Source organism: Scyliorhinus torazame, chromosome 7, assembly GCF_047496885.1.
Source record: "Scyliorhinus torazame isolate Kashiwa2021f chromosome 7, sScyTor2.1, whole genome shotgun sequence".
NCBI classification, from domain to species: Eukaryota; Metazoa; Chordata; class Chondrichthyes; order Carcharhiniformes; family Scyliorhinidae; genus Scyliorhinus; species Scyliorhinus torazame.
The window spans coordinates 130539476-130558707 of NC_092713.1; the positions used below are offsets into that span (position 1 = coordinate 130539476).

At 42.8% G+C, this 19232-nt stretch overlaps 1 protein-coding gene across 1 annotated transcript in view; it reads right to left on the bottom strand.

The window, feature by feature from the left end:
• The window catches only part of cdc73 (cell division cycle 73, Paf1/RNA polymerase II complex component, homolog (S. cerevisiae)), a 523455-nt gene that overhangs the window by 211149 nt on the left and 293074 nt on the right, over positions 1-19232 (bottom strand). Inside the window, exon 11 of the mRNA XM_072511480.1 lies at positions 8307-8364. Coding sequence (XP_072367581.1) covers positions 8307-8364 — 58 coding nt within the window. The remainder of the gene's footprint in view (positions 1-8306; positions 8365-19232) is intronic.

Below are 19232 nucleotides of genomic sequence, written 5' to 3' on the forward strand. Positions count from 1 at the left end.
TTATTCAACAGCGACGCCTCAATTAAATCACATCTATATTCCCTTCAGTACAGATTAAGTCTATGCAACCTGTCCTCAAAATGTAAAGCTTTTAGTTCTAGTAACATTCTGGTGAACCTCATCTTCCTCAAGATCAATATATCCTTCTGAGGTGTGATATGCGGCACAACTTCCTCCTTACTTAATTGCAACTCCCTTTGAGATATAGGCTAACATTCATATAGCTTGCTTAATTAGTTATGCTGGGAGAGAAAAATAATGCTGAACTACACAGCTATAATAGCAAACAACAAGACAAAGGAAGACATGCTCAAACTGTATAATGTTGTGGCCAGACTGCACTTTGATCTGTCCTGTTCTAATCATCAACACAAAAGACTTGGAACATTTCAAGGCACGGTTTATGAGTCTGATCCACTGGAACACTGAGGGTCGAGCAAATGTCATAAAACCTTAGGGCAATCTTTTAGACCTACAAAAGATTCCAAATGCAATGGAAAATATACAAAACAAAAAAGACTTTAACGTAAACAAGAGTGTAGAAAAGCAAGCACCGATATGAACTAGTGTAAAAGGACTACGCAAATCAATCAACATTTGAATGTTCTTATTAGGTTCCAGTAATGGAAGTAAAAACATTGGGATCATTTATGAATCAATTGGATGCCATGATGAGAGTGACTATGGGGTCTTTCTGGATGGATAAATGTAAGAGCCTTCCACATCCGTATTTATCTTGTGGTCTGAGGCATGATTTGTGACTTTTCATTGGTAAGCTAGCCTGTCAAAGTACACACTCCAGATTTCTCACAAACATGTTCAACAACTTGCATTTATACAGCTATTTTAATTAAGTAAAATATTTCAGGTTACTTCAGAGGGATAATCAATAAAAGGGACACCAACTCAAAGGAGAGCTTTTTCAGAGGGGTAACCAAAATCTTGGTCAAAAAGGCGATTTTAAGGATGAACTTAAAAAACGAGAGAGAATGGGAGTGAATGGTTTAGGGAGGGAATCTCAGAATATGCTGCCTAGACAGCTTAACTCAAACCACCGATGGTGGAATAAAGTGAAAGGAAATGCATAAATTAAGAGAAGTGAACACGTCATTCTTGTCCCCTCTTCTCTCTTCAGGAACCATGTGCTAAGAAGGCGATGGTGACCATGGATCTTCATTTAGCACTGCTGTCTCACAACACCAGGGACCTGGGTTTGATCCCGACCTCGGGGGACTGTGTAAAGTTTACACATTTTCCCAATGTCTGCGTGGGTTTCCTCCGGGTGCTCCCGTTTCCTCCCACAATCCAAGGATCTGCAGATTAGGTGGATTGGCCATGTTAAATTGCCCCTTAGTGTCCAAAGGTCGGTGTGGTTACGGGGATAGGGTGGGGGATTGGGCCTAGGTTGGGTGTTCTTTTGAACGGTGGGTGCAGGTACGATGGACCTCCTTCTGCACTGTATGCAGTCTATGTTGTTCATCTCGCTCTGGAAGTGTGGATCCTCTATTGGTGGTAGTTTCATCCAGTTTATGAGACTCATTAGAAAGATCATTTTTTGTCGACCTTGATCTCTTTTATCATCGATCGTTCCCATTAGCATCAGACTTTCTAAATCATGTTTTTTATTACATGGCCAAGAAATTCCAACTGTCTCCTAATTTGACCAGTAGAGTTCTTTGGTTCTCAGATTTTACTCACATCTCTTCATTGATAGTATGACTTGTCCAAGATATCTTCATAATTTGCCTCAAACCACAACACTGAAGCCTCAACTGTTTCCACTATGCCGTGACGATTTAAGTGCTTGTCCAGATGCTTCTTAAATGTTGCGAGAGTATCTGCCTCCATCACCCTCTCAGGCAGTGTGATCCATATTTCCACCACCCTCTGGGTGAAAAAATGTTTCCCCAGGTCCCCTCTAAGTCACTTACTCCTCACTTTAAACCTATGCCCTCTGGTCTTAGACACCTATGCTATGGGGAAAAGATTCTGATGATCCACCCTATCTATATCTCTCATAATTTTGTATACCTCTATCAGATCCCCCTCAACCTCCTCTGCTCCAGGGAAAACAAACCCAGCCTAGGCTCTCCTCATAGCTGAAACTTTCCATCCCAGGCAACATGCTGGTGAATCTCCTCTGCACCCCCTCAGTGCAATCACACCCTTCCGATGGTGTGGCAATCAGAACTGCACACAGTATTCCATCTGTGGCCTAACCACTGCTTTATTAAGTTGTACCAAGGCCTCCCTGCTCCGAAATGCACTGCCCCAGCTAATGAAGACCAGCATTCCATATGCCTTCTTCACCATCCTATCTACCTGTGCTGTTACCTTCAGGGAACTTGTACACCAAGGTCACTTTGCTCCTTAATACTCCCATGGGACCTATCGTTCATAATGTATATCCTACCCTCATCAGATCTCCCAAAATGCATCACCTCACACTTATCAGGATTAAATTCCATCTGCCATTGCTCTGCCCAATTTACCAGCTTATCACTATCTGTCTGCAGTCTAAGATTATCCTCCTGACTATCAACAACACCAATTTTCATGTCATCTTCAAACTTACTAAACATACCTTCTACATGCACATCCAAGTCGGTCATGTAAATAACACACAGAAAGGGTCCCAGCACCGATGCCTGTGGTACACCACTGGTCACAGGCTTCCAATCACAAAAGCAATCCTTTGCCTCCTATTGACAAGCCAACTTGACTTGGGTCCTATGAGCTCGAACCTTTTGGACCATTATACTAACATTACACTAACAGCTTAAATTAACTTGTTATAAACAGAAACCAACTAAAGGAAATACTACAGGATGTAGCAAAGATTAGCTTGTTTTCTCCAAATATCAGCGGTATAATTTCACACCAACTAAACAAAAATAAAACTGATTCTCCCACCCCCCCCACCCCACCCCCATCCATACATGATATCTGCAGCAGTTACGTTTTTAACAATTATATAGCTGCAAGTACGAGCCTTCCTGAAAAAACAGGGAGTGGCCTTTCCGACGCTGCCGCCACTGAGGATAAGGACAGGATGGTCTCCGGCACCTGGGTGGGGGAGGGGAAGGTGTCGGATATCTACCAGGAACTACAGGAATGGAGGAAACCCCGGTGGAGGAGCTCAAGGGCAAGTGGAGGAGGAGCTAGGTGAGGAGTTGGAAGCGGGTCTGTGGGCAGAGGTCCTGGGCAGGGTTAATTCCTCCTCATCATGTACCAGGCTCAGTCTAATTCAATTTAAGGTGGTCCACCGGGTACACATGACGGCAGTGAGAATGAGCAAGTTTTTTGAGGTAGAAGAGAGTTGTATGAGGTGCAAGGGCAGCCCTGCAAACCATGTCCACATGTTTAGGGCATGCCCGGAGCTTAGAGAGTTCTGGCAAGGGTTCGCGAGGGCAATGTCCAAGGTGCTTAACACACAGGTGGTGCCAAGTCCAGAGATAGCGATCTTTGGAGTGTCAGAAGACCCAGGGGTTCAGGGGGCGAAAGAGGCCGACGTCTTGGCCTTTGCCTCCCTAGTAGCCCGGAGATGGATTTTATTAATGTGGAGGGACTCGAAGCCCCCCAAGTGTAGAGACTTGGGTTAACGACATGGCTGGGTTTCTCAGCCTCGAGAAAATAAAGTTTGCCTTAAGAGGGTCTACGCTATGGTTCTCTCGGAGGTGGCAGCCGTTCGTCAACTTTCTTGGGGAAAATTAAAATGTCAGCAGCAGCAGCAATCCGTAGGGGCGGGGGGAGTGAGTGCTTCATTGGGATGGTGTGGGAAGACTGAGTCACGTGGGGTAATGTCTATTTAATTGTTATTGTATATTCTCTTTTTGCACTATGTTAATGTTCACTCTAGTTTGTTTTGTTATTATTGTAACTACTGTTTTATCATGAAAAATTCGGCAAAACCTTAATAAAAATACTTTAAACAAAAAAAAAGTTGTTATCAATTACATTCCAGTTGGTAGGGCCTGTTCAAACAACAATCCCTCTCATCTTTCTCGACAAAAATACTACAAGCCTGTCAGTTGCTTTTTAGCGTGGAGTCTCAGCTAACTGAACAAAAGTCTCAACAGCATAATACCATTTGTGACTGGTTTTTATCCAGTTGGATTTTAGTGTTCGCTCTTTTTTACCCAGCTAAGATTCCTGGTTGTCCACTGATTCTCTACAGGCTTTCTAAGCAAAACATGACAATCCTGCATTCTTGAAAGCGATTCTAACTAAAGCTACGATAAGACTCAATAAAGAATAAGGAAAATAAAATTCATCCTTCTAAACCATTTGGTAGCTTTTACTAAAATATTTTGCATTTAATATATTGAAGTATATAATCTAAAAGATTTTTCATGTTAATCTGTACACATGACAACTCCAGCATTGACTTAACTGAAATTTTAAAAGGATTGTGCCAAAATGAACAGCTAATTTTTAACATTATGTAAAAAGTCTGTATATATGGCTCAATTGTTTATTTAAATAACTTGATTCATGTAGCACATTTAACGTAGTGAAACATCCCGAGGCATTTCACTGGACAGCCATCAAACACAATTTGACACGGAGACACAATTAGGACGCAATTCTACTTGGATCAAAAAAGATAGGCTTTAAGAGTGTCTTCAAGGAAGAGAGGTACAAAGGTGGAAATGCTCATCACAGAATGATGGTACATAGGAGGCCATTCAGCACATCACATTTGAACGGTCCATCCAGAAAGACCCACTCATCATCTCAGCGCAGAACCCTGTAAATCTTTTTCATTCAAGTTTTTATCCAATTTTCCTTTTAAAGTTACAATGCAATCTGTTTCTATTACCCTTTCAGGAATTGTATTCTAGATCACAACAACTCATGCAAAAAAGCAATCCTCTTGCTACCTCTAGCTCTTTCACTATCACCTTAACTCTGTGCCTCCTGGTTACTGACTTTCCACCATTCTGGAAATAGTTTGTCCTATTTTCTTTATTAAAACCATTCATGATTTTAAGTAGCTCCATTTGATATCCCCTTAACCTCTATACTGTAAAGAAAACCATCTTCTCCAGAATTATCACATAACTGAACTCCCTTTATTTTGGTAAATCTGTTCCACAGACTCTTAAGACTGTGATATCTTGCCTAAATTGTAGCTGTGGTAACACGCTACGACCAAGAAAACACAACAGCGCCTATACTTCCTCAAGAAACTAAGGAAATTCGACATGTCCACATTGACTCTTACCAACTTTTACTGATGCGCCATAGAAAGCATCATATCTGACTGCATCGCAGCCTGGTATGGCAACTGCACAGCCCAAGACCGTAAGAAACTACAGAGAATCGGGAACACAGCCCAGTCCATCATGCAAACTCATCTCCCATCCATTGACTCGGTCTACACCTCCCGCTGCTTTGGGAAAGCGGGCAACATAATCAAAGACCCAGCTTATTCAGTCTTCCAACTTCTTCCATCGGGCAGGAGATACAAAAGTCTGAGAACATGCACCAACAGATTCAAAAACAGCTTCTTCCCCGCTGTTACCATACTCCTTAATAAAATATAACAATCGCTTATTGTCACAAGTAGGCTTCAGTGAAGTTACTGTGAAAAGCCCCTACTCGCCACATTCCAGAGTCTGTTCGGGGAGGCCTAAACGACCCTCTTATGGACTGATCTGATCTCGTCACACACCTTCTCTACTGAGTAGTACTATACTCCTGTATGCTTCACCCAATGCGAGTGTCTATGTATTTACATTGTGTATTTATGTTTGCCCTATGTATCTTTCTCATGTATGGAATAATCTGTCTGAACTGTATGCAGAACAATACTTTTCACTGTAACTCGGTACACATAACAATAAACAAATCCAATCCAAACCAGTGCTTTTCAAATAATTAACATGATGTTCTGCACCAAGGACTTCATTTGCATTTTTAAAGCCTTCTCAATGTGGTCTGCCACCTTCAAATAATTTTATACGTTGGCCTCAGGCCTCCTTTAAAATTGTACCATTTAGTTTATATTGCCACTGCTCATTCTTCCTCCCAAAATAATCTGTCACCTGAATCTTTATTTAATCAGTCTGTCCTTCTGATATCTAATACAATCACCCGGAAAGGTTAATTTCTGTTCTTTGCACTATCTGGAAACTCAAAGTATGACCTGTATATACAAGTCCAGATCATTAATATGCAATAACGGTGGATGCGCTGAGCTGGGAAATTTCCGATTCTTGCAACTTGCCTCGGAAATAAAACTCCAGCCCACTGCATTTGTATATAATGAGCAAACCTTTTTTTTTTACTCTCAATTGTGATTTAGTGCATTTAAAATTATGAATTCACCAAGCAAATATTCGCCTGCAAGAACCTGAATAAAACACAATCAAAAGAGCGTGGAGTTGCTGTTAAACTTTTTACTGACCTATCTTAAGGTTCATGATAATTAGTACGAGCTTGTCAGATCAGTTTTACTAATATCATTATTAGGCGGAGAATGAAAAGGAAAATTAAACAAAGTGTGACCTCCTTGTATGACTCAAAACTGGGTGGAATTGTGAACTTTGAGGAGGATGCAAGGAGGCTTTGAGATGATTATGGCAAGATGGCAAACACAAAGCTGATGCAGTACAACGTGGCTAAAGTGTGGATGCAAAAAGAGATCTGGGTGTCCTTGTACACCAGTCAATGAAAGTGGAGAGGCAAGCAATTAGGAAAGCCAATTTTTTTAAATATTCATTCTTGGGATGCGGACATTTCTGGCTGGGTCATCCCTAATTGCCCTTAAACTGAGTGGCTTGCTAGGCCCTTTCAGTGGGGGCAGTTAAGAGTCAACCGTGTGGATCTGGAGTCACATGTAGGCCAGACCGGGCAAGGATGGCAGATTTCCTTCAGAGGGACATTAGTGAACCAGATAGGTTTTTATGACAATCATGGTCACCTTTTAATTCCATGGTGGGATTCGGCCTGCGATCCCACCACATTACCCTGAGTCTCTGGATTACTAGCCCAGTGACAATACCACTACGCCACTGCCTCTCCTGGTATGTTGGCCTTCACCGCAAGAGGATTTGAGTTCAGAAGTAGGGATATTTTTCTGCAGTTATACAAGGCCAAGTCACTGAATGTACTTAAGAAAAAGATGGATAAACCTTTACATTTTAATCGCAAAGGGGTATGGGAAGAAAGCAGAAATATGGCATAGAGATAGAGTATCAGCCATGATAGTATTGAATGGTGGAGCAGGCTCGAAGGGCCTACTCATGCTCCTAGTTTCTATATAGGTACTATATACTCTGCTGATTTTAACACAAGTATTCTGATACGTTAAAATTATTTCCCAAAAATCTACACTAAGATATGGCTGAGGCTAAGAAACCATGTAGATTCGAGTTGAGAAACACATGACCTCTCATCTTATGCACACACCACATGAAAATTAAATATGGTTGTATTGTGAGAGACCTCTGATCATGACTGGTAGGACTGGTCTCACGGGGCAAGATCTACTAAATTAGAATTAGCCTCCATACAGCTTATGGGAGTTTTTTTTTTAAACTTGAGGTAAAAACTGTGGGCGATCCAGCTATTGCAGTATTCTTCAAACCTGCATAGGGCATTTCTGTAAAACAGATTGACAGAAAGCAGTCTATTCATAACAAATGTCGTGTTGGGAAAACTCTACAACGTCTTAAAATTGGACCTGCTTCATTCCTCCTTGCATCTTTTTGGAAACACTCAGCAAGCCAAGGGTTAGATGAACCCCAAAATGAGATATTGTCTGTACTACAGGATAACATTTTTTTTAGATGATTATATTATCAAGGTGAAAAAACATAAATCAAAAGGCTTTTTTCTGAAAAAATTCACATTCCGTACATAAATTCTCTGAGATCAATTTGGATTCAAGGGAGTAATGTCCTCAAATAGTTACATTCTTTAAATATTTTACGTTTGCTTTTTTAATTTAAATGTGTGTTGAACTGGAAGCATTGATGGCAGTCTAAGGGGGAATATAACAGCAGTGCATCGTCATTGCTGATTTGTTAAATTCAAATTTCAGTGCTGCAATGTCCTGTTGTTGTGTCATTAAATTCAAAGTGGTTTTCGCTGAATGCAGTTTATTTGCATTTTGTACAGGTACCATGCTATTTTCTCTTTCTAATAACCACAAAACATTCTTTAAACCTTATATTTTAAATTCTCATTTACATCAATAGCATCTATGAAGAGAAACAGACTGGAAAAGGTATCAACCAGCAGTGATGACAACACCTTAGCGCACACTCGTCGAAACACAAATGTTGAATATCTTTTACCTGGCCTTGGAACAGGCTGGACAGCAGGAGTTTGAGCCTTTCTAGCAGAAGCACCTTCCTAAAAGATATAATAGTTCACATCATTTGAAATTGCCCATTGATGGCAACCTTAAAATAATTTCAAAAAGCAAAAGTATTTTTGTTCAGTTGCCAAAAAAAAATCATAGGAAAGAACAACATGATTAACACTCATTTACCAGTTCAGCGTTTCAAATATTAATTAATAATTTCAGTATGACTGTTTTTGAGAAACTTATAAATAGATGATCTAAAATTCACATTCCGTACATAAATTCTCTGAGATCAATTTGGATTCAAGGGAGTAATGTCCTTTAGATAGACAAGGGACTAAAAATTCTCAATGCTATTGAAAATTACACTTGTCTAAACAGATAGGTGAGAAGAGTACAGGAAGGACAAACATTGGCTATTATATGGAAATGTGGTCTCGGCAAAAGGTGTACAATACCTTTTATACCAAAAATCAGATCTTTGTACAATACAACACTAGATTGATGTTTAAATTGGATGACAATTTCTCCAAGAACAAGTGCCAAATGGTAAGTTCAAGTTCCAAAAGTCAGCTCACTGTACATATGCAACATAATTGAATAATAGCATTATTAACTAGTTTTACACAAAGCCTTCGACATGATGACATTGTCAAACGGGTGGTCCTCGGCTGCACTACCTTCAGTGCAATGCTTTTGCTTTCAGTTACAACAACAACTGGTGACAAGACCAAAGGAAAACAGGCTTTCCTGGCCATTAGTTTAAGGTGTTATATCAATTTTAACTTCCGACTCAGACTATAAAACCAACAAATAAAATCAGTGAGTATTCTGCACCTGCATACCCATTATCAAAAAATTAACTTTTGCCCCTCTCATCACAAATATGCAGCCTCTCACCACAAATGTGCAGCCACAGCATCTTAGGTTACCTCTTTGGTAAAATCTTTTTCATTACACTGACTGCAAATATGCAACAAACTGCTAAGTCAAAAAAATGTATACTTGCAAAGCAATCTGATTTGTCTATTGCAATGAAAATAGAAAGACAACATTAAAACGAAAATTTCCAATTAACAAAGTGTTTGTTGGAATGTTAACATTTATTTCAAGAGAGATGAAGGGGGAGGGCAAACAGGCAGATAGTGTGGTACACATTGGTGCCAACGACATAGGTAGAAAATGGGATGAGGTCCTGCAAGCAGAATTTAGGGAGCTCGGAAGCAGATTAAAAGCAGGACCCAGAAGGTAGTAATCTCCGGATTAATTTTGATGCCAGGTGCTCATGAGTATAGAAATAGGAGGTTAGTCCAGGCTGGAGAGATGCTGCTGCTGGAGGGAGGGCTTCAGTTTTCTGGGCCATTAGGACCTCAGTCAAAATCAGAAGAGACAGCAAGTGAGACAGGAAGACATAGAGGTACAGGCCAGTTAAGTCACAGGGAGTTTGGCAAAATTGGATGGTATTTATTTTAATGCAAGGAGTCTGACAAATAAGGTAGATGAGTTGAGGGCAGAAATTAAAACCTGGGAGTATGATGTAATTGCTGTCACTGAGACATGGTTGAGAGAGCGGTAGGATTGGGAGGTCAATATTCCAGGATCTTCAGGCGAGACTGGGGTTGAGGTAAAAGAGGGGGTGTTACAATTTTGATCAGTGAATCAATTACAGCAGTAAGGATGGACAACATTTTAGGCTCTTCAAATGAAGCCATATGGGTAGAACATAAAAATTAAAAAGGAGCAATCACATTGCTGGAAGTGTTCTATAGGCCCCCTAACAATCAGAGAGAAATAGAAGGGCAGATATGTAGGCAAATTTCAGAAGTATAAAAGTAATAGGGTAGTGATAGTGGGGGATTTCAACTTCTCCAGCATTAACTGAGGTAATCATAGTGTGATAAAATTGAACACGTTGGGCCTATGCCCGTTGGGAGTTAAGAGTGAGGGGCAATCGTATTGAAGATTAAAGATCCCAAGGAGATTTGATACTGGGAGAATAGAATTGGAGGATATAGTTTAATTAGAGGTCTCTCTTTTAAGACAGTGAGGAGGAATTTTTTTCTCTCTCAGGCGGCCGTTAGTCTGTGGAATTCTCTCTCGAGCAGTGGAGGCTAGGTCATTGAATTTATTCAAGGCTAGTTATTATTGACAAGGGAGTCAAAGATTATGGTGGGACAAGCAGCAAAGTGGAGTTGAGGTCGCAATCAGGTCAGCCATGATCTTATCAAATGGTGCAGGAGGCTTGAAGGGCTCAATGGCCTACTCGTGCACCTAAATCATATAACTCGATTGTCTCCAACATTCACATACTTTCAACATTGTCCCAGATTGCCGACCTGTGAACTAAGGTTGCATTCTCCCACCCTGGCCAATGGGTAGTGCTATATTGCACATACTAGTTTCTCATTTGTGATTAGTTTATTTAGTACATGGTAATCTAAATGATGGTGGTTATGATCCAAGATGATGCTACTCCCAGGGTGGAAGATGACTTGTTAGACCCCAAGTTTTATTTTTTGTTGAGATACATGGAGGGCGGCTACTGAACAGAGCATGATGTACAGTCAGAAACTGGTGTACTTTTAACAAAAGAATTATAACATTAAATAAGAAAAGATTAACTATAATACACTACTCCTTCACCCCAACTAAACCTTTACAGATATACACAGATTTGTAAGGATAGCACAAATTACAAAATCTATCTTATACTCTAATGTTCTAAGTACACAGTCCATGTAGACCAAGGGGCGAACAGTGGTCAGCTATACCATACTCTGAAACCAAGTGCCAGATCTCACGCAAAACAACTTCTACCGATATCTGATCAATTCCTCCCAGATGCTCGTCACACTGAGAGCCAACTGGTCTCACTGGAACTCTTTCTTCCACATGAAGGTTTCCTACCTCCACACTCAAAGAACAGGCTTTGGAATCTTCTTCCAAATGATACTTTCTCTCAAATGTCTTCATCAAGGATCCACCTCCAGGGTTTCAACCTCTCCTTCCAATGTTCCTTTGCTCTGGAGCATCATGTGCATGCAAGCTTCACATCCCGTGCAATTTCTCAGATACCCAGTCATGTCACAGAACACCGCTGCTTCACAGGCCAATAGTAAGGAGTCACCAACCTGTAGGTCTCCTTGGATCCCTGGCTTCTCGCAAACCCACATTATTCCAGGTCTTCATCTTGCAGCCCTGTCTTTTATCCTGGAGCCTTTGCTCTTCACTCTTAACTTCACTTAACAGAACCTTTTCCCAGATTTCTGTTCTTTGCCTTTGAAGAGAGGTCTTGTGGAGCTTCCTTCTGTTCTTCTCCTTGGTTTTGGGACCTTTATGTTCTTGAGTTTGGAATCTGCTCGCTGCAGTCTCCCTTCATGTCCTGACAGTTCCAGCAGTTTCTGTGTAGCTGCTCTCTGTTAGGAAATGTTCCCTAGTGCTTCAAAATGGAATTGGGATTTTAATTGTTGAATAGATTTTACTTCTTATTTAATAGATTGTACAAATATATAAAGGAGATATGGGTGGCACTGTTTTATTGTGCGAAAAACGGATAGGGGCAGGACTGGGACCACCGGCACAGTTTCTCACTGATAATGGGGGGGCGGGTGCTCATGATGAATTTCGGGATATGTGTAAGAACGCAAACATAATGGTTGCAGAAAGCCCATTTAGTAATGAGGTGTGCTAGAGAAATCATGCTGTGATAGATGAAATGCTTCGTAAAACTTTGGCAGATAGGCCAAATTTAAATTAACTTCAGCTTTAGCTTCGGCCATCGATGCAGAGAATTCACTACGGTGGGGGCTACAGTCCATATCAATTGGTTTTGGGGAGAAATCCCATAATTCCTTGAGTCATGACTGATCATCCTCCTGCTTGGGAGGAGACTATGATTATCTCCACCATTTCTGAGCATTTGAATGCACAGCATGCGGGCAGAAGAGCATTCGTTAAAGCAGAAATCTCAGAAAGAATTCGAAGAGCGTTGAGGCACAATGTACAGCCATCAGAAACAATTTTCAAAAAGGGAGACATGGCATACTATAAAAGAGATGGATTTAGAGAGTGGAAAAGTCTAGGAAAGGTTATAGATACAGATGGTAAAACAATAATTTTGCAGCATGGAAGCTAGGTTGTTCGGGTAGACTCATCAAGATTAGTGGTCACAGATTACAAGTTTGTCGATTTTAAAGGGGTTATTAAACGTACTGAGGAACCAGGAACTTCTCATACACATATGTTACAGAATTAGAAGGACCAGATTGCAAAAATTGACAGGGTATCTGAAGAGGGACATAGTAATACTGATTAACCGGATTAGGCTATTTGTCCCAAAGGTCAACTGTCAAAAGTTAGCACTAAAGTGACATGCTTGCCAGAAGGAGAGAGTCAGTGGAAGGATGCAACCAAGATAAAGGGAAGAAGGTTAGGCCCATGGAATGGGAACATGAAGTACAGAAACAGAGAGCACAGAAATGTTGTGTCAGTTTGGATAATAGGTTTGGCAGTGAACATGCTCAGAGGAAAAGATCAAGAACCGTTGAAATAACATCTCATAATAAGAAGGGGGAGGCTTCTGGTGGCGGGGATGTGCTGAGCAGTCGCATGAAAGGTGGCTCTCCCCTAGAGAATCCAACCTAGGTACGTTTGACCCAAAAATCAGTCACTAAGCAAACAAAACCCATCACCCTGAAACATAAAACATCAGAAGAAATGAACTCAAACCAGCAAAGAGGTGGAAAGGAGAACAAAAACAGACCCAGGAGAGGAATGCCGAGGCCACAGACATGAAGAGCGAGGCAGAACAGGACATGGCGGGGCAGGCGGAGTCACTGACGCAACCGCCGGCCCTTGCACCAGGGCAATGGATGGAGCTTTCGGGGCTCCATTAAGAAGGACGCCACGGCAATGGTGAAGCCAGCAATAAAGACGGCACCTTAAATGAGGCGCTGGAGAGGATGGAACAGCAACTGGAGAAGCAGGAGGTGATGGTACAGAAACGAGAGAAGGTGGCCACAGACCAGAGTGAGCAGATCACCTCACTCGATGCAGTGATGGTGAGTTTGGTGACAGCTCAGGGAGCGCTCAAGGGAAGGCAGAAGACCAGGAACACAGGAAGACCAGAAATCAGAGCTGGGGAAGCTGCCGTTCGAGCAGGACCAAGCCAAATTCCAATACCTGGGGATCCAAAGAGCCCATGACTGAACACGGATCCACAAGTGGAACCTATCGAGTCCAGTAGAAGAGGTAGAGAGTCCTCTGGAGGTGGGTCGCGCTCCCGCTCTCCCTGGCGGAGAAGAGTATGGACGATCAAAATGAATATATTGCCGAGATGCCTCTTTCCGTTCAGATCCCTCCCTATCTATATCCTCAAGGCCTTCTTCACATCGGTAGACAAACTAATCTTAGTGCTTGTGTGTGTGTGTGTGTGGGGGGGGGGGGGGGGGGAGAAGATCCCAAGTAACAGATAGAATGTACTAGAAAGGAGGAGGGAGGAACATGGGAAACCTGCCCCTCCCGAATCTCCTATTCTACCACTGGGCAGCTACTGCAGAATGAGTACGGGGATGTGTAAAGTAGCAGGAACGGAGTGGGTCAAAATGGAGGAGAATTCCTGCATGGGGACATCCCTCCGACCACTGGCCACGGCCCCACTCCCATTTCCCCCATCCACATATTCAAGAAGCCTATTGGCAGTGGTCACACTGAGAATGTGGAACCAACTGAGACACCACTTCGGTCGAATTGCACTGTCACCATGGTCCCCATAAGCAAGAACCATAAGTTTCCCCCGTGACTATGGACGCCACCTTTAAGACTTGGAGACAGGATGAAGTGGTACTGACAGTAGTGGGCTTATACACAGACGGTAGAGTAATGACCATGGGGAACTCACGGATAAGCTCCAGCTTCCGAAAGGGAACAAGCTGCGATACATACAAATAAGGAACTGCCTCTCAAAGGAAACTACAATGTTTCCCCAGTGACCAGGACACTCCCTACTGGACAGATGTCTGACCACAGATGAACATGGGGAAGGGATCTACGAGGATCGAATCACTGCACAGGGCGCACTCCACCTTGTCAAGCGCCAGGCTGAGCCATACTCAGCTAAAGGTGGTGCACAGGGCACACCTGATCAGGACACAAATGAGCGGGTTCTTCCCAGGGGCGGACGACTAATACGAATGGTGACAGGGAGGCCCGGCCAACCACACTCATGTTCTGGTCTTGCCCCAGATTCGTCAGATACTGGACAACATTTTCCGAGGCAATGTCCAAGGTTGTGGAGGTGAGGGTGTAGCCATGCCTGCTAGTGGCGGTCTTCGGGGTTTCGGAGCAGAGATGGGGGGCAAGCACCCTAGCCTTTGCATCCCTTATCTCCCGCCAAACACTCCTGCTCGATTAGCGATTAGCAGTGCCAGCCAAGGCCACGGACTGTCTGCCCCACCTTCTAGAGTTTCTCAAATTCGGAGAAATAAAATACGCCATTCGGGGATTGGAGGAAGGTTTTCACAGCACGCGGGGGATAATCGCCAGCCTGTTGCAACGCCTGTTTGTGACGAAGCAAAGGGAGAGGAAACCAGAAAATGTAGGGAGAGACTTTTTTTTTCCAGGGGGTGATGCAAGGCGTTTTTTCATCCTCCGAGAGAGGCGGCAAACACAAACAGAGCTTTGGAAGTTAAATAAATGTGTATATGGGTTGAATGACATCTCCAGAGTTTGTTATTTCTCAGAGGTCGGTCTGGTTAAAGTTGGGCTGTCTTCAGCTGAAAGAGGACCCTGTGATGTTTTATTGGCACCATGGAGAGAAACGTTCGGGCATTTTCATGATTCATGTAGGTGATTTTTTTTGTGGGTTGACTGCAGTGAATTTGAAAATACTGTTACTAACGGGCTTAGAACGGAGTTCAAGATTAGAAGTCAGGCCTCGAGAGCAATCAAGTACATTGGGTTAGAAATTGGACAGAGCAGTTCACATGTCACGCTACATCAGCAGCCTTACTTGGAGAATATCAACCCCACAGCAAATGCTCGTGGTAGGGTCTTGCAAAAGGATACGGTGGCTTCTAAAATGGAAAAAAAGAGGAGCTCAAAAATTTAATTGGACAACTGAATTGGTTAGCTCGACAAACATAACTGAACGGCAGTTTCAGAAAGACAGATTGAAAGGAAAAGGAGGTGGTGCTGCTTTGCTGGTGAAGAAAGGGATCAGTGCTGTAATGAGAAATGGTACAAGCACTGGAGATCAAGATGCGCAAACAGTCTATGTAGAAATAAGACAAAGCAAAAGGGAAGTAGTCCCTGGTAGGGGTAATCTACAGCTCCACACAAAGTAGTTTCACAGTGGAGCATGGTATAAATCAGGAAATGCTGGGGACTTGGAAGAAAGGTACAGCAATAATCATGGGTGGTTTTAATATGCACATAGACTGGAAGAATCAAATTGGCATGGGCAGCCTCGAGAAAGTTCATTGAATGTATTAGAGAATGTTTTTTTGAACAATAGTTTGTGGAACGAACCAGGGAACAGGCTACTCTGGTTTTGGTATTGTGCAATGAGGAATTAATTGATGACCTCATAGTTAAGGATCCTCTAGGGAATAATGACCATAATATGGTAGAATTCAAAATTCAGTTTGGGGACAAGAAAGTGGAGTCCCACACTGGCGTTCTGGATTTAAACAAAGGCAATTCATTGAGTCTACAGGATTCTTAAGGGGGAGGGGGAGCAACCAGAAGTTGTGGTGCACATAGGCACCACCGACATAGCTAAGAAAAGGGATGAGGATCTAAAAAGTGATTTTAGGGAGATAAGTTGGAAGTTAAAGCGCAGGAAAGTAATCTCAGGATTACGATCGGTGCCACGTGCTAGTGAGGCAAGGAACAGAGAGCAAGTGCAGCTGAAGACGTGGTTACAGGGCTGGTGCACGAGGGAAGGTTTCAGATATGTAGATCATTGGGATAGCTTCTGGGGAAGGTGGGACCTGTACATGAAGGATGGGCTGCACCAAAACTGGAGGGACACCAATATCCAGGGCAGGAGGTTTGCGAGAGTTCTTCGGGAGCATTTAAACTAGTTTTGCAGGGGGATGGGAACTAGAGCTACGGATCAGAGGATAGGGTAGCTGTTGAACGGGCAGAAATAGTGTGCAGCAAGTCTGCGAGGAAGGATAGACAGTTGATAGGGCAAAGTTGCACTCAGTGGGATGAGTTAAAGTGTGTTTGTTTCAATGCAAGGAGTGTCATGAATAAGGGAGATGAACTTAGAGCATGGATCAGTACTTGGAACTATGATGTTTTGGCCATTACGGAGACATGGATTTCACAGGGAAGGAATGGTTGTTAGATGTTTCAGGGTTTATATGTTTTAAGAAGAATAGGGAGGGAGGTAAAAGAGGAGGAGGAGTGGCACTGTTAGTTAGAGAATGCATCACAGCTGCAGAAAACGAGGTAGCCGAGGAGCGTTTGTCTACGGAGTCAGTATGGTGGAAGTCAGAAACAAGTAAGGAGCAGTCACTTCATTGGGAGTTTTCTATAGACCCACCAATAGCAGCAGGGAGCTGGAGGTACAGATTGGGTGGCAGATCTTGGAAAGGTGCAGAAGTAACAAAGTTGTTGTCATGGGTGACTTCAACTTTCCTAATATTGACTGGAACCTCCTTAGTGTGTCATGGGAGTGTGCCTTTAAGAAATGTTCTTGTGGGGCAGCACATTGGCAGCACTGCAGTCTCACAGCACCGAGGTCCCAGTTTCGATCCCGGCTCTGGGTCACTGTCCGTGTGGAGTTTGCACATTCTCCTCGTGTTTGCGTGGGTTTCGCCCCCACAACCGACAGATTTGCAAGGTAGCTGGATTGGACACACTAGATGCACAATGGGCTAAATAGCTGGCTTTCAAAGCAGACCAAGGCAGGCCAGCAGCAGGGTTCAATTCCCGTACCAGCATCCCTGAACAGGCGCCGGAATGTGGCGACTAGGGGCTTTTCGCAGTAAATTCATTTGAAGCCTACTTGTGACAATAAGCGATTTTCATTTCATTTTCAATTGGAAAAAATGAATTGAGTACTCTAAATTTATTTATTTTAAAAATGTTTTTGTCTTATCACATGGCTTCAATGATGTCATTGTGTGGGTGGATCTGGTCTGTGGCTCTGGGAGATGGTTTTACTTTTGCTTTGAGGCTTGTTTGTGGCTCTGAGCTTTTGCTTTTGTTTTTCACATTTGGCTGCTGTACTCAGAAAGAAAAGTATTTTGGCTTGTCTCTCTATCTTCAGTTTAAAAGCTGTTTCCAGATTACTTAATAACTTAAAATAAATATTTGCTTTCTGGAAGGAATTCAAACCTACTGTTATGGAAAGGAAACAAGAATATCCATACCAGGTCTTGAGTGCTGTGTGCCGGGCCACATCTTTGAAAAGGGGTTTCTGGTTTCTGGGATCCTGTTATGAAATTGGAACAGCTTAAGGGGGAATTTATTAAGGGTGATACATAGATTACTGTAGCTGTGTGGGGTATTTATTTTTGTAGTTGATAAAAATGCTTACTGTGTGTTTATAAAAATTTTAAACTAAATTCGTAGAATAAAGCTTGTTTTGGATTAAAAATGCTTAAAGCATCTGTTGAATAACACCTGAAAGGCAGGCTCTTGTGTTCATCGCAACCAAAATCAATAATCAGTTGTAGGTCAGAAGAACTCCATGATATATTTTGGAGTTTTCTAAACCCTGGCCCATAGTGCAATGGTTTGGATGGAGCAGATTTTGTCAGGCGTGTCCAGGAAAGTTTCCTGACTCAATATATCGATAGGCCGATTAGGGGGGGGGGGGGGGGGGGGGGGGGAGGGGGGGGGGGGGGCATATTGGATTTGACAAGGAAGGAAGGCACTCAGACAAGGAAGGAATGGTAAAGTGAAGGAGCCTTGGAGGAAAAGAGTAGAGATTCTAGTCAGGAGGAAGAAGGAAGCATACTTAAGGTTGAGGAAGTAAGGATCGATCTGACATGGCTCTAGAGGGTTACAAGGTAGCCAGGAAGGAACTCAAAAATGGATTTAGGAAAGCTAGAAGGGGGCATGATAAAGCCCTGGTGGGAAAGATTAGGGAAAACCCAAGGCGTTCTACACTTATATGAGAAATAAGAGGATGATGCGAGAGAGAGAGTAGGGCCGATCAGGGATAATGGAGGGAACTTGTGCCTAGAGTCTCAGGAGGTAGAGGACGCCCTAAATGAATATTTTGCTTCAATATTCACAAGAGAGAGGGACCTTGTTGCTCAGGAGAACAGCGTGAAGCAGGTTAATAGGCTTGAACAGGTTGATATTAAGGAGGAGGGTATGCTGGAAATTTTGAAAACCATCAGGATGGATAAGTCCCCTGGGCCAGACAGGATATACCCAAGGTTACTATGGGAAGCGAGGGAGGGGATTGCTGCGCTGTTGGTGATGATGTTTGCGTCCTCACTCTGCACTGGAGTAGTACCGGATGATTGGAAGGAGGCAAATGTTGTTCCCCTGTTTCAGAAAGGGAACAGGGAAATCCTTGGGAATTACAGACCATTCAGTCTTACGTCTGTGGTAAGCAAAATACTGGAAAGGATTCTGAGAGATAGGATCTATGATTTTTTTTTTTAATAGTTTGATTTAAGATAGTCAGCATGGCTCTGTGATGGGCAGGTCATGCCTCACAAGCCTCATTGAATTCTTTGAGGACGTGACAAGACACATTGATGAAGGTCGGGCAGTGGATGTGGTGTATATGGATTTCAGTAAGGCATTTGATAAGATTCCCAATGGTAGGCTCATTCAGAAAGTTAGGGGGCATGGGATACAGGGAATTTTGGATGTCTTGATACAGAATTGGCCGGCCGAAAGACAGCCAGAGGCAGTTGTTATGGGCCAGGGTTTAGAGAACCCC